Genomic DNA, 13,461 nt, shown 5'->3' with positions numbered 1-13,461 from the left:
CCTTCATGTGGTTGGGATGGGGGGAGGTTACACCCAGGTGTCATCACACTGCCGACACTCCTCACATTCAAATAGAACCTGTCCATTAATTTTGGCTTACTAATGCCCACTAATAGGCTACCAAAAAAAAAAAAAAAAAAAAAAAAAAAAAAAAAAAGCCTCCTAAACCCTGCAGTAGCGTAATCTGTACCGGTCTACATGAAGATTGATATGTGGCACTTCCAGGTAAATTGAAAGTATACAGGGCCAGCGGAACTGGGGGGGGGGGGGGTGGGGCTCGGGCCCCCACCCCCACTTTTTAGCACAATACATAGGAATACATAGGGTGTAACCACTTTGTGCCCCCTCCAAACTTTTTTGACCCCGGAAGTGGCATTCGAATTCCCCCCCCCCCCCCCCCGCCTGCCGTGCCAGTACACGTATAAGAAGAAGAGAAAGAAGAGGAAGAAGAAGTAGAAGAAGAAGAAGAAGAAGAAGAAGAAGAAGAAGAAGAAGAAGAAGAAGAAAACCATAAACCGCATGGACTGTATTGGGAGGAGATAACATGATAGAGTTGACTATCGATTTTGTTCTCTTTATTGTACATACGGAAACAAAAGAACCAAAAGACATCCTTATATGGTGCCATGATAATCAACCCACTGACTGTGGGCATCTTCGGCAAGACAAGACAGGACAAACAAACGATAAACAACCACCCTAACATAAAATACATACAGAGGCAAGCCTGAATTTCGCGTGATGCCACCAATACAGACGTAGAGGGCAGCATGAAAGACCTTCTATCGAGATTCTAGCCGGCTCGCTCGCGATACAACGATTTCCAAGGGACAGCACAACTGGCGGAACAGCCGGAACAACTACTCAGACAGAGCTAGCATTACTCGTAAGGTGATTAAGCGATATTGTTCCTTTCTACATTTAAGCTGTTGTTTACTTTTTGTGTGTTTATGTATGAATTAGAACCGTATGTATGTAGGCGCAGGCTTAAAAGCTCAGTTTGCTCCAGCCAGCCAAAGAGCTGGTGTTAGTCCGATGTATTCATTTGCATGTTGGTTTCAATGATTTAGTCATGAACTGGGGGTGTTTCATCAACTTTCGTCAGCGCTGACAATTTCAGCAAAATCCTTGGTTTTAATTGGCTGAGATGCTCTGGTCACTGACTGTTACTATGGTGATTGTCAGTGATGACAACTTTTTGTGCTGACAAACGTTGATGAAACACCTCCCCCCCCCCCCCCCCTGCTTGGAGTCATTTTGCCTTATTTTAAGAATGCACTAGGCACTAAAATTTAGTCCATAATAAGTGTTCAGAGGGACGTTCTTCCCAGACAAAGGTCATCCGCCTGTGGAACCACCTGCCTCGATCAAGACATAGATCTAGTGAACTTGACATCACTTGACATCTTCAAATCAGAGATCAAAGATCATGTCAACTTCAACTAACCACCCAGGGCAGCGCAGAAAGATTTTAACTTTTACAGAATTCTTTTTTTTAGAAACTTGTAGATATTTTTTGTGCATTTTTATGTCTGGAGTCTCATGTCTGTCATGTGGGAGAGCCCACCAAGTGTGCGAGTATACTCTCAGGAAGTTCTGCACAGTACAGGAAGAAGAAGAAGTAGAAGAAGAAGAAGAAGATGTGAATTATGATATCCCCCCTCTGCACCAGCAGCACGCGTGCATGTGATTGTAGCCATGGCCCACCCAAGTCGCTGGATACAGCTACAGTACAGCCACACCTTTGTATAGAAACTACCTACTGTAGCTGTGTAGAGTCTACATGTATCCCTACACATGGAGAAGCTGGATATTGCTGTTTGTGAAATGGGGTTATTTGAATCATAATCCCAATCGTCTGTGATTCCAATCATGTTTCACCAAAATTATGGAGCAAAATAGTTGTGTGAACGTAATTGACTTCCAATCATGTTTTTGAAGGCAGCGCTTTCAACCACTTCTGCAGAATGACCGCGCTCCTCGAATGCTCACTTTGCAGTCAGGAAAGCGCTTCTTATGGCTCAAGAGTAATTGATTCGTACGTGGTACTTGGTAGTGATCCTCCCAAAGACCCCAAGCAGAGTTTAAACTGGAGGTGGCAGCGGAGGGTAGTCTCAATTTGGGAAAAACATATTTTGAAACAGCAAGGTCCTGTTTACCTTTGGGAACAGTGATTTCAAAAAATTTTCAAGATATGACATTTAATGCAATATGTGTAGGTCTGTTTTACCACAAAACATCCTACATGTATCTTATAAAATTTTTGCGATAAAGCCTAAAATATAAAGAGATATCTGTATTTTTCTCAATAAACCGTAACTGTAGACGGTTAAGTCTGGAAACATTTTTATTATAACTATTGTTCACATTTTGTTTATTTAACAATACTTAACATTGATTTTACTGATTCAAATTTTTACAGTGGTTGTTCCTATCCCTAACTCACATTTAAGAACTATTTTAAAGCAGTAATGCTTGGTTTTTGTTTCATCTGCAAAAGGTGAATTATGCCTTTAAAGGTGGCTAAATTGAGAGATTACAGTTTGAGGAGGGCTGTTCCATATCCTTTTGGGTCTAGGGAAGAAAGAGTTCCTGTATGTGTTGCTAATTGGTACCTTGAACTTGGAAAGTTCAAGTCAAACATCCCTTCCTCTCGAGATTTGAAATTTAAAACCACTGAATCCACAAAGTTTTCCTCAGTCGTGTGAACAAACCATGATTTGGATCACAATTGCAGCCATGCGTGTAATTCAGCAATGTTACAATTATGTTTCTTCGATGGGTGTGAAAACAGTCTTCTTCATATGATGGATCCAAAATCAATAGTAAAGATATTATTGATTGGGGAACTTCCAATTGCGTTTGGGATCAATCCTAAGGATATGACAGTCTTGGTACATCGCGACTTCAGCTGCTTGCTACCAGGCACCGCCCTGAAAATAACCTATTTTTTCTTACTTTTTAGACATGATCTGTATTTTCTTCCTGTAGTTTCCAATTCATTCTAATTCTAATAAAGGATACTTTTGCCCTTTTTCTCACTTCAAATGCTAGCTAATGATAGTATCAGGATGAAGAGTAAGAAGCACAAGAAAGACAAGAAGAAAAAGCACAAGAGAGAAAAACATCTGGCACAAAAGGGTGATGAATCATCAGAGGTAAGAACTAAGTATCTTAAAGGTAGGGAATCCCATTTGCATGCCTCAAATGAAGAGTTGTATAAATACAGTGGTATGTTGAAGAGAGTATCATTTTAGAAACTCCCATAAAGTATTGAAAGTGGAAGGTAACATTTAGTACATTTTTATTGACCGTTAGATTTTGAATTGAATTTTTTCGGGGCTCACCGTAAATTCCAGTACATTACTAGGCTACCTTTGCAGACCCATGCACTGCATGTGTGTCCATCATGTATATTTTGTGAAGAAAGTTCATCAAAACTTACAAACATTTCTATGAAAACATTCTTGCCACACACTCTATATGTTATTACATCAGCTCTTATACTTTTAGATTTGTGTTTATAGATTTAAAAAAAAAGAAAACTGCAACAAAAAGGCTTAAGTGTGGCTGACACACAAAACTACTGAGTAGTTGAGTTTTGTGCATTATTCAAATTGTAGATAACTGTTGACTTCCAAATTTCACAGCAGTGGCCTAAACAAGTCCCCTGAGGTTCATATTTAATGTTTTGCTGCATTTTGGGAGGTCTGTAAAAGGTATCCCCTACCTTTAAAAGTAAACTCTTTACATAAAATAACTTACATATTATGTTTTTATCCAGCAACTGGGTTCTTGATGATAACTATGTGGTAGCAATAGTAGCTTAGGAGCGGACATATTGGTCTCAAACCCTTTCAAGACTTATGGCATGCAAAGAGTTTGGAACACTATTTTCTGAGATAATACACACTGGGAGAGAATTGAGGAAAACTTTATAATGCCATGTCAAAATCTTGTGGTGAGATAATTCTACATGGGTGATGTTCATTATTCCTATAGTCCCTATTGAAGACTAGTCCTGAGTATACTTAGGCAGTTGTGTATGGGAAATGTGTGAAGTTGCAAAATCATCCATTCCTCAATGGGTTAATCTGATAATGAAATACAAGTTCGTTATTCCAAAACACACAAATTCTCTAACATAGATGTTCATTATTCCAAAAATGAAATAGGTTGTTAAATCTGAACATTTATGGTATGATTCAGAAGGTTCATTATTCAGAAAGTTTGTTATCCCAATGGCTTGTTAGATGAAAATGATATATGTGATCCTACATCACAAAACCAACAAAAGTCACCACACATGGATTTTCAGTTAAGGGCAGATTCTGAAAGTGCAGATTTACAGCTTTGAAGTGATAGATAACTCATTTGAAGTGGAATCTCCCAACCTAAATTCCAAAAAATGGAAAGCACACATTCTTGAAAAGTGTGTGCTGAAACAAGAGACTCTGAAATGTAGAGTATGTTCAAGTGCTTAATCTTACCAAGAGGTGCCCTGTGCTATAATGAGACCCCCACTGTTTCCCATGCATTGTATGATCCCAAGATTTAGGATGATGTAGACTTGCTATTTCAGAAAAAAAAAAAAAAAAAAAACGACTTAAAATTGACTAGGTTGACCCCTTTCACCTTTTTAAAGTCCTCATGTAAAATCCGGGCCTATAAAATTCGCTTTTCCAAAGGTTTGTTAATCAAAAAAATAAAAAAATTAAAAAATTAAATAGAGTTTGCTAATCTGATAATGAAAAGAAACTGCATACTAATGAGCCTTCAGAATATCAGATTTCATATTAATGAACCTTGGGAATAATTAACCTTTTTTCATTTTCAGATGAATGAACCTTCAGAATTATAAACCATATTTTGCTTTCAGATGAACAAACCTTGTGCAATCACAAACCTAATCTAATTTCAGATAAAGCTAACCTTCAGAATGACAAGGGTAAATTTATTCACTGATTGATGGGTGTTTGATCAATACCAATATGATATTTTGTAAGATTGTCTTCAAACTCTTTCATGTTTTGCCTGTACCTGAATGGTATTTGTATACTATCAAAAGAATAATTCTTCTTTTAAAATCTTACTCGTGACAAAATAATCGCGAGCTTGTTTGTTTGTCTGTTTTGGTCAAAATATGACTTAAACAAATTAATATTCTGTCAATTTCCATCATGAGTATTTCTGTGGATAACATTTTCTGGTTTTAAAGTACCTGGTAGATATATGCAGACCTGGGTGCAAAGTTGGCATACGCTGATCTAGATGCACTGGACTAGATCCTGGGTAACGAGATACTGGAGATGGCTTCACGCTGCCAAGTGTGTGTGGTGTATGGTACGCTTTGTGTTGTTTGCTATAAAAAGTGATTACATCCCAAACAATATCCCATAAAGCACAGCACAGAGTAGTGAGAGTTGAAAACCCAGGTATTTTTCGAAAGTAGAATTATTGATAGCTAGAATTGATTGCATTGTTGATTATGTATGTTTCCATTGCTTACCTTAAGAGTTCTGGTGCAGAGGCAGAATGGGTAGAAGCACCATCTACAGCAGCCAAACAAGATTCTCCGGTGCATGATTTGATGAGGGAGCTCTATGCTTCGAAGCAGTGTGTAGGACAGCAGGTTAGTACCTTCCAGTATAGAATTATATTCTGGCATATCGGGCGATAGAGAATATTTCTTCACTAAAACTAGCAGATTAGAAGAATTTCATGTGCAGTGCATGAACACAAGGCTTATTCATTTAGCATCTCTCATATGACGAAGATATTAATCGTACTAGCAGCAATATCAAGTCTTATAGATTGTGAATTTCTAATCAAATTGCCATCATTGTCTGAATATCTGTTTTCCAGAAAACCACAAAATAATATAAAATGCAAAATAACTGAAAAGATGTGGCAGATGATGATGTTCCTCATCCAATGTGGCCAAACTATTTCTATTCCACCTGTCCATTTTCTGTTCAAGCTTAAGTATGAAATGCTCACTCAAAACTATAATGCCTCACTATACCTTCAATGAAACTATTCTTTGTTTTGCCTTTTTAAAGCAGATTAGTGTATACCACTATGTGCATTTTTCTCAGCCTTGTGTCCTATTAATGCCTGCCTTATGTCTTTTGAAAGAGCGTAATTCAGGAGGCTTATAAGTGCAAACACCATGGCAATCATAGTTGTAGGACGTTCATATTCCTGCAATGCTATCTTGATTATACCAGCTATGGGTCAAAATTCAATCTTAGCCCCCCTCCCCAAAAAAACAAACAAACAAACAAACAAACAAACATCAAACAACAACAACAACAACAACAACAAACAAAAACACTCCAAGCAGATACAAATCTATATCCGAAAGTTTGAGGAAGATCAGACAATCCATTCAAAAGTTATGAGTACTTTTTTAAAGTTTTGATGCTATCATCGCTGGATAAGAAGACTACTACCCTTTTCAATGCCATTGGACAACAATATAAAGACAATATACAATGTACTAAGGAGAATTCCACACATTTAATGAAAAGTACACATTCCAGTGACTTTTTACTGACATATAAAGGGTAATATTTGTCTGCTTACTTTTTGAAAGAGAAAGTCATATTCTCTTTCGTTATACTACAAAAATGAAAATATGGTGAATTTTCTTTGTTTTAAATTTTTGTCCATAATGGTGTTATGAAGTGTAGTAGTCTCCTTATTCAGCAATGACAACACTGAAACTTCAAAAATTTGTAATCTTTCAATTAATAGCCTGATTTTCCTCAAGCTTTCACTGTTGTGTTTTACTGATACTGCTTTCACCCAATCCACACTTATATTCCTTTAAGGTTTAATTCTTCTTGAAACCTTTTGGTTCCTTTAAGTTTTAATTCTTCTAGGGGTAAAAAAATAATCTTGGTAACTGCATATAAAAATACATGGATGTCTCAAAAATACCACTTGGTTGTAGACAAGCTACCCATGCCACATCCAATCTTGCTTTGCTTAATTTCCCCTATGCCATGAAATGTGAGTGAGAAATTAAACTTTTGGGTATCAAAACTAAGTTGACTTTCAGTTATGACATGATTCACATCTGGCCATATCAAGTACCTGTTTTGATGATTTTATCTTTATTCTACAGGTGCGTGTGGTGGAGGGGGAGTGGGGTGCAATGAAAGGCATAGAAACTTTTGAAAAGAATGACAGGACTGCATGGGAAGCATGAAAACCATTCAGATGATTTATTGTCATTTGAAGGGATGTCTATACTGTAAAAGCACAAATTTTAGAGCAAGTAACTTTTTTGTGCTCGGCCTGGTAATATGACTTTTGCATATGTTGGAGCAGGGATTAAATGGTGAAAGATGCAGAATAAGCATTATTAGGTGTTTGTGTGTGTCTATGTGTCTGTGTCTATACAGTGTATATGTGTATGCCTGCATTATTGTTATGTGACTATGTAGTGTTAGTCTACACTCACAACCACATACAAAAATGATTTAAAAACAGTAGGTTGTTTTGTGTTTTACATCAATACAAAATGAGGCACATTATTTTAATGCTGTATCACACAGAGATAATTTACATGCCACAATGTAAACAAAATTTATCAATGAAAAACAGTTCATATCAAACACATACAATATGAACACTCAAAGTTTACAAGTGAAGTACTTATCGTAGCAAGTTTAACTGTGATCATGAATAATCATTTCTAGTATATACAGAGTATTTATCACATCATTGTCAAAAGGCAAGTGCCCAAAAAAGTTTTTTTTTTCTTCTCCATTTGTTGTTGGGATACATTCCTAGACCTTGTCGGGATACATTCCTAGACCTTGTCTGTTATATAATTATGCGACTTTGATTAATGTGTGGCATTGAGACACATCAAGCACATGAATTACAGCCACTACTACATCATGGGGTAACACTGGGTTTGAAATATTATTCTAGCTCAGCATTTGCCTTCATCAAAATTGGTCAAAATTCATCAGCACATAACACAAAAATAAGTAAACTGGCCTACACAATCATAAATTTCACATACAGGAACACACTGTCTTAATTTCTGTTAACTTTTCAAAAACAAGTTTCTAGATTTTATAAGAAAGTATCATATCTCAGTGAATATTTTGTTGTTGCCTCTTTAGCTGTAGTAAATAGAAATCATGAAAACACTGTGAGGAGGTGTGCTCTCATGCATGAACACAGTGTGCTTTGCCATTAAAAAAACAAACAACAAGGATTGAGTACAGTGATTATAAATAAGCCAGTTTGTTATTATCTCATGTACACATTGGTACAAATTACCTTTCTTTTTTTCTCAGTTGGTTAGGCACTTCGCTCATTTTCAAAGCGGCATAAAGTATTAGCTTGCCCAACAACAATTCACGGAATTCGTGTTCAAACAAAGAATTCATTTGCATTTAGACCAGGTGACCAAGAAAAGTCCATCAGTTGACATTTTGTGTTTCAACCAAGTGACCAGAATAGGCCATCAGTTGACATTTTAACAGGAATCCATTTCATTGTTTTGTACTGAATGCAGGAACAGCCTTTTTCTTTTGATATTGACCAATGCCAGACTTGCTGTCAGATGGATGTGCTGGCAAGCACCATGTAGATAAGGATCACATGAATAATCATCACATCACAGATGCTCATCTCAGTGAATTAACTCTTTATGTGCCACGTTCGCACGTCCGACTCAGTCGACGGTTGCCAACTTCGCATATCCTGCTCAAATGCACAAACCTGCCCAAACCGAAAATAAATTGCTAAATACCACAGTACAATAAAAACATTTCTTGCGGTTCTATTCCTGTCGCATGTAGCTTGCATTTTATGTGGTGAATGACTATCAAGCAGTGTGTCCTCCTGGATTTGCAAGTAAATACTAAGTTTCTGTCACTGTTTTGTGTGCAAAAGTCATGCCTTTACAATGATTCAGCCACTGGTCATCTGAAAGAAAACAAATCACAGATTTGTCAAAACAATTTACATCAAAGCAATGCTTGGACTTTTTTTACATATTTGCTCATTATAGGCTCAGGGTAACAAAATTCTATGAAAATTACATCTAGATTTGAAAAACAGATTGTTTTCCCAAAGCATGACTTACGTTGCTATCTCAGAATAATGTGGCGCACAGGGGGTTTACACCATGGCACATAAAGAGTTAACAAACCAAAATGCCTGTTGGTACAAATGACCTCTTTCTGCTTATGTGCAAAGTGGAATTACAAACTCGTCTATTCCTCACACTTGAACAACTCTCTAAATTTCTGCCTACATACAATGTGTATTTACCGTTCGAAGAGAAGTTTCTGAATTTTGATAAGAAAGTGTCACACCTAAGTGAATAGTTTGTAGTTTAGCTGTAGGAAATTGAAAGCATCGTGGAAACACTAGGAATAGGTGTGCTCTCATGCATGAGCACATTGCATCGTGCAATGTCAAAACACACACACACCAAACAAAACAAAACAAAGCACAGTGTTTAAATATTTAAGTACAAACATTTTAAGGAAAACAGAATGAAAGACAGGTTTGCAACAATTCTGCTGCCATCTGCTTCTATCTTTTTTTCATTGAATTTTCACTGGTCTCCCTACCTTTTCTTTTCCTTTTTTGCACAATCATTCCATACTGTCATTCACAGATACACTCATATTGTCTCTCTCTCCATTTCTATGTAGTATATTGGTGCAAAAGAAAACTTTAAGCATACCCATCAGTACAAACAGAGAAAAGGCAAATGGCCCTATACCTATTACCAGGTGCCTCACTCTGCTGATGAAAACAGTATGAACAAAATTATGTTGATAATATGTTATGTTGATAATAAGCATCAAGGCGATATACTCGAACAGTCCTGTTAAATGCAGTAGTGGTCTATTTTAGACAAGCTGAAAGATGCAATGGCAATCAACTTCCCTGAAAAATTTAATTGAAATTGTGGGAAATTTGGTAGTTTTGGAAGCGTATATAAGATGTCCAAAGTTATGCACACTTGTGATTGCTAATAATTCAAAAACTACACAATTGTACATCAGGTACTGTAGTACTGAAATTGATACAGTTTCAGCTGAGTAGTGTACAAGTTTGTTAGAGTCGGCTTCAACTTGATATTATAAATCAGTTTTATGAAATTCGTGCTGTGCTATTCACTGCCATTGGGCATGGTTAATGCATTAGGATTACGCACACACACCCATTGAATCCATTGCAAAGATTAGTTTTGTACAGGGGGTTGAAAATTGAGGAAAATCTTAAACCTAACTTCAAAAATCTAAACAAGAGTGTCATAATGATTTATGAAATCATATTTATAACCATCAACAATATTTCAACCATACCAATTACATCACCATGTGATGTGCCATTTTTTAAGTTTATAAAGAGCAAAACTATTCCCTTGTTTTCAACACCTAGGAGTATCATATGTGATCCTGCATCACCAAACTACCAAAAGTCGGCAGATATGAATTTTAAGTGAAGGGCAGAAAGAGCAGTTTATAAGCTTTAAAATGAGATAACTCAATACAGATGGAGTTTGCTAACCTGAAAAGAAAGCACACACTCTAGAAAAGTGTTTAATGAGAGAAGAGGCTTTGAAATTAAGGTTTTATTCTAGTGCTTAATCCTCACCAAGCTGTGCTATGCATAGTGAAAGTGATGAAGTAAAACTCCTTAGTAACCACCATAAAAGGATTATCAGATTAATCTGAAAGTTTGCACACTATAAGTACACTCCATCTATGACTAATACTTACATTGGAAGCAGTAGCATCATCTCTCAAAAGTTTTGAGTTGGATGTATAGAGTGTGCAGGGGATTACTAAAAAAAAAAAAAAAAAAAAAATCACTGTTTGCCAGTCATTTTATGATCCCAAACTTTAGAATTATGTAGAAGGAGTGTTGCTCTTCTAGAAAATATAAAGAACTAGAGATTTGGTTGACCCATTTCACCTTTTTTGAGTCTTCACATAAAACTGGAATGTGTGACTTTTTGTTAGTTTTGTGGTGCATGGTCACCTGTCTCTAGTTTCTGGAGGCCACCAGGGCTGAAACCCTGTAAGAAAGGTCCCACAATGTTTTCATTGCCCTATAACATGGGGAACAGCCATCTTGAAAATTGAAGGCAGGTTTGTGACATGAGATTTTTTGTTAGGATCATTCTTTCTCTCTTTCTCCCTCTCTCTGGCTATTTGGTTGTGAATGTCCCCTTTTGTAGCCTGTCTTTCCTAGCCCAAACTGTTAAGTATGGTACAGTGCTACTTCAAGTCAGTGAAGCCATACAGTCACCCTTTTAAAGTTTAAATAAAATTCAACACACATCACTTTACACTTCATCTGAGAATATCACACACCACTTTAAAAAAAAAAAGTAATAAAGGAGGTCATTGACTTTTATGTTACCATATCATGGCTTTACATATTATACACAACTTTTTCATTACACCCAACTTTGTGGACTTCACTATTGGTAGGATTGCAGCTGCACAAGCTGTGACACATAAGATATTAGAATCACATTGCACATATTGCAACATTTCAGTAGAATTCCAAAACATCTCAAGAAGTGATTTGAATACTTTTGTTGTTGTAATGACAGGAAAAGGCTGCTTGCAATAAAAGATCAAAGGCATTTCTCTACAAGATTTTAGGAGAATTTCTTGTCACCCATTTTTTTTTTCTGTGTGAACCATTTTATTTGTGTTTATGTTTTCATTTTCACAGCAAATATTATGAATGATCTACTCTAGCTCTCTTCTTGTTTGGTTCATTTTCCTGCTCCTTCTCTTTACGTTTGTTACCATTGTGGTCTTGATCTTGCACATTTGTAGAAGCAGGACTTCTAATACCTAGTCTTTCTGCAACCATTTTCATGAATTCTTCAATCTCTGCCTTTATCTCATGAATGTCTACAGCCACACTAGTCTTGATAAACTGCATCTCTGACCTCAAGAAATTAATCTCATTCCAGAGCAATCCTAGATCCACCCGTGATACTGGTTTACTAATTTCCTGTTGGTCCTTCTGCAAGTTACTCGAAGATGATGAAGGGTCAAGCAAGTGCTGGTAATGAGCTCGAGCAGAGCTTGGAAGGATCACCTTGAGCAGTTCACCCGGGTGATTGCAATCTCCCTCTGGCCTGGATTCATTGATTGGAGAGGTTGGCTCTTCTTTTATGAGCTTACTGCTACTAGCTCCTTCCTGCCCCTCAGATCTGTCATTATTGGCATTTGAGTGAACTGCAGCGACTATTGGTGCAGGTGAAATTCCATTTCTTGTAACTTGTGCCTCTTCCTCTGAGGCTTTAGTGGTGGCCTTCCTGCCATGCTCTCTGCCAGAAAGTGAGTGTACATTTAAGATCTCAATTTGCTCACCACTCTTTCCCAGTTGGGGCACACATGGTGTTGTAGCACCAGAGGAATTGGCAGGTGATGGTTCCACAGGAGAATTATCCATTTGGTTAGCTCTACTTGTTGGTACAGATGAAATTACAGTAGTACTATTTACAACAGAACTAGCAGGTGTATTCTCTTTAGGAGACATACATCTTGTATGTTGTACTGGTTGCTGATTCTGCTGGCAAGCCTGTTGATTTGGCACTTGAAGTCTGGAAAGTGGGCCAAGGGGAGCCGCCACTGGTGCAGTGTGGCGTGGTGGTAGTGAGACAGTAACTACACCAGGAGGGAGAAGCCCCGGAGGAATTTGTCCTCCAGGCACCATACCAGCTGGCAGTACACCGATGGGAACCATGCCTGGAGGGACAGTACCTGGTGGAAGGGAGGGTGGGGGTGGGAGTATCCCAGGTGGTAGTACTGCCGGTGCTACCCCAGGTGGTAGTATTGCTGGTACTACCCCTGGTGGTAGTACTGGTGGTACTACCCCAGGTGGTAGTACTGGTGGTGCTCCCCGGGTTGGTAGTACCCCAGGCGCCATCCCAGATGGTGTGTTAGGATTAACTACTATTGGTTGGCTATTTGCAGTTGTTTGGGGGTGAAGAGCTGGTTGAGCAGACTGAACAGTGTTATTTAAGTTTCTGTTTATGTTTTCTACCGTTGATTTTGGAACTCCAGGAGTGCTCGTGTGAGGTGCAAGGATGGAAGTGGATTGACCCTCTTCAAGAGATTCAGCACCTTGAACTGCATTTGGTGGGTTTTCCTGGTGCGCTGGTGCTGATGTAGAAGATGATTGTTCATGAGAAGGTCCTGATTTATCAGGTGTAAATTCTATTCTACAGGTCCTCAATGGTATACCCACAAATGGAGGTTTCATCTGGCCAGAAGCATCAACGGGAACTAAGACATCCATAGAACCTGGTGGACCTGCTTTCAGTTCAGGGATATTCACCGTACGACTTTGTGGCAAGAAGACCGCATGGGGTGTGGGAACAGCATTGTCAATGAAGCGAATCCTTCCTAATTGGGACGTAGGTATGGGATTTGGCTGCACAGA

The 13,461-nt window shown here is 37.9% G+C and overlaps 1 protein-coding gene across 1 annotated transcript in view; it reads left to right on the top strand.

Moving 5' to 3' along the window:
• The first annotated feature begins 807 nt into the window (after positions 1–807).
• LOC140234658 (CWF19-like protein 2) overlaps positions 808–13,461 on the top strand; it is a 53,596-nt gene continuing 40,942 nt past the window's right edge. Inside the window, exons 1-3 of the mRNA XM_072314691.1 lie at positions 808–891; positions 3,055–3,158; positions 5,516–5,632. Of these exons, the coding sequence (XP_072170792.1) occupies positions 3,072–3,158; positions 5,516–5,632 (204 nt within the window). The 5' untranslated portion in view covers positions 808–891; positions 3,055–3,071. The remainder of the gene's footprint in view (positions 892–3,054; positions 3,159–5,515; positions 5,633–13,461) is intronic.

This window comes from Diadema setosum, chromosome 11 (genome assembly GCF_964275005.1).
Source record: "Diadema setosum chromosome 11, eeDiaSeto1, whole genome shotgun sequence".
NCBI lineage: Eukaryota > Metazoa > Echinodermata > Echinoidea > Diadematoida > Diadematidae > Diadema > Diadema setosum.
Note: the sequence above shows the minus strand (reverse complement) of the source record. Positions and strands in the feature narration are given on the sequence as shown.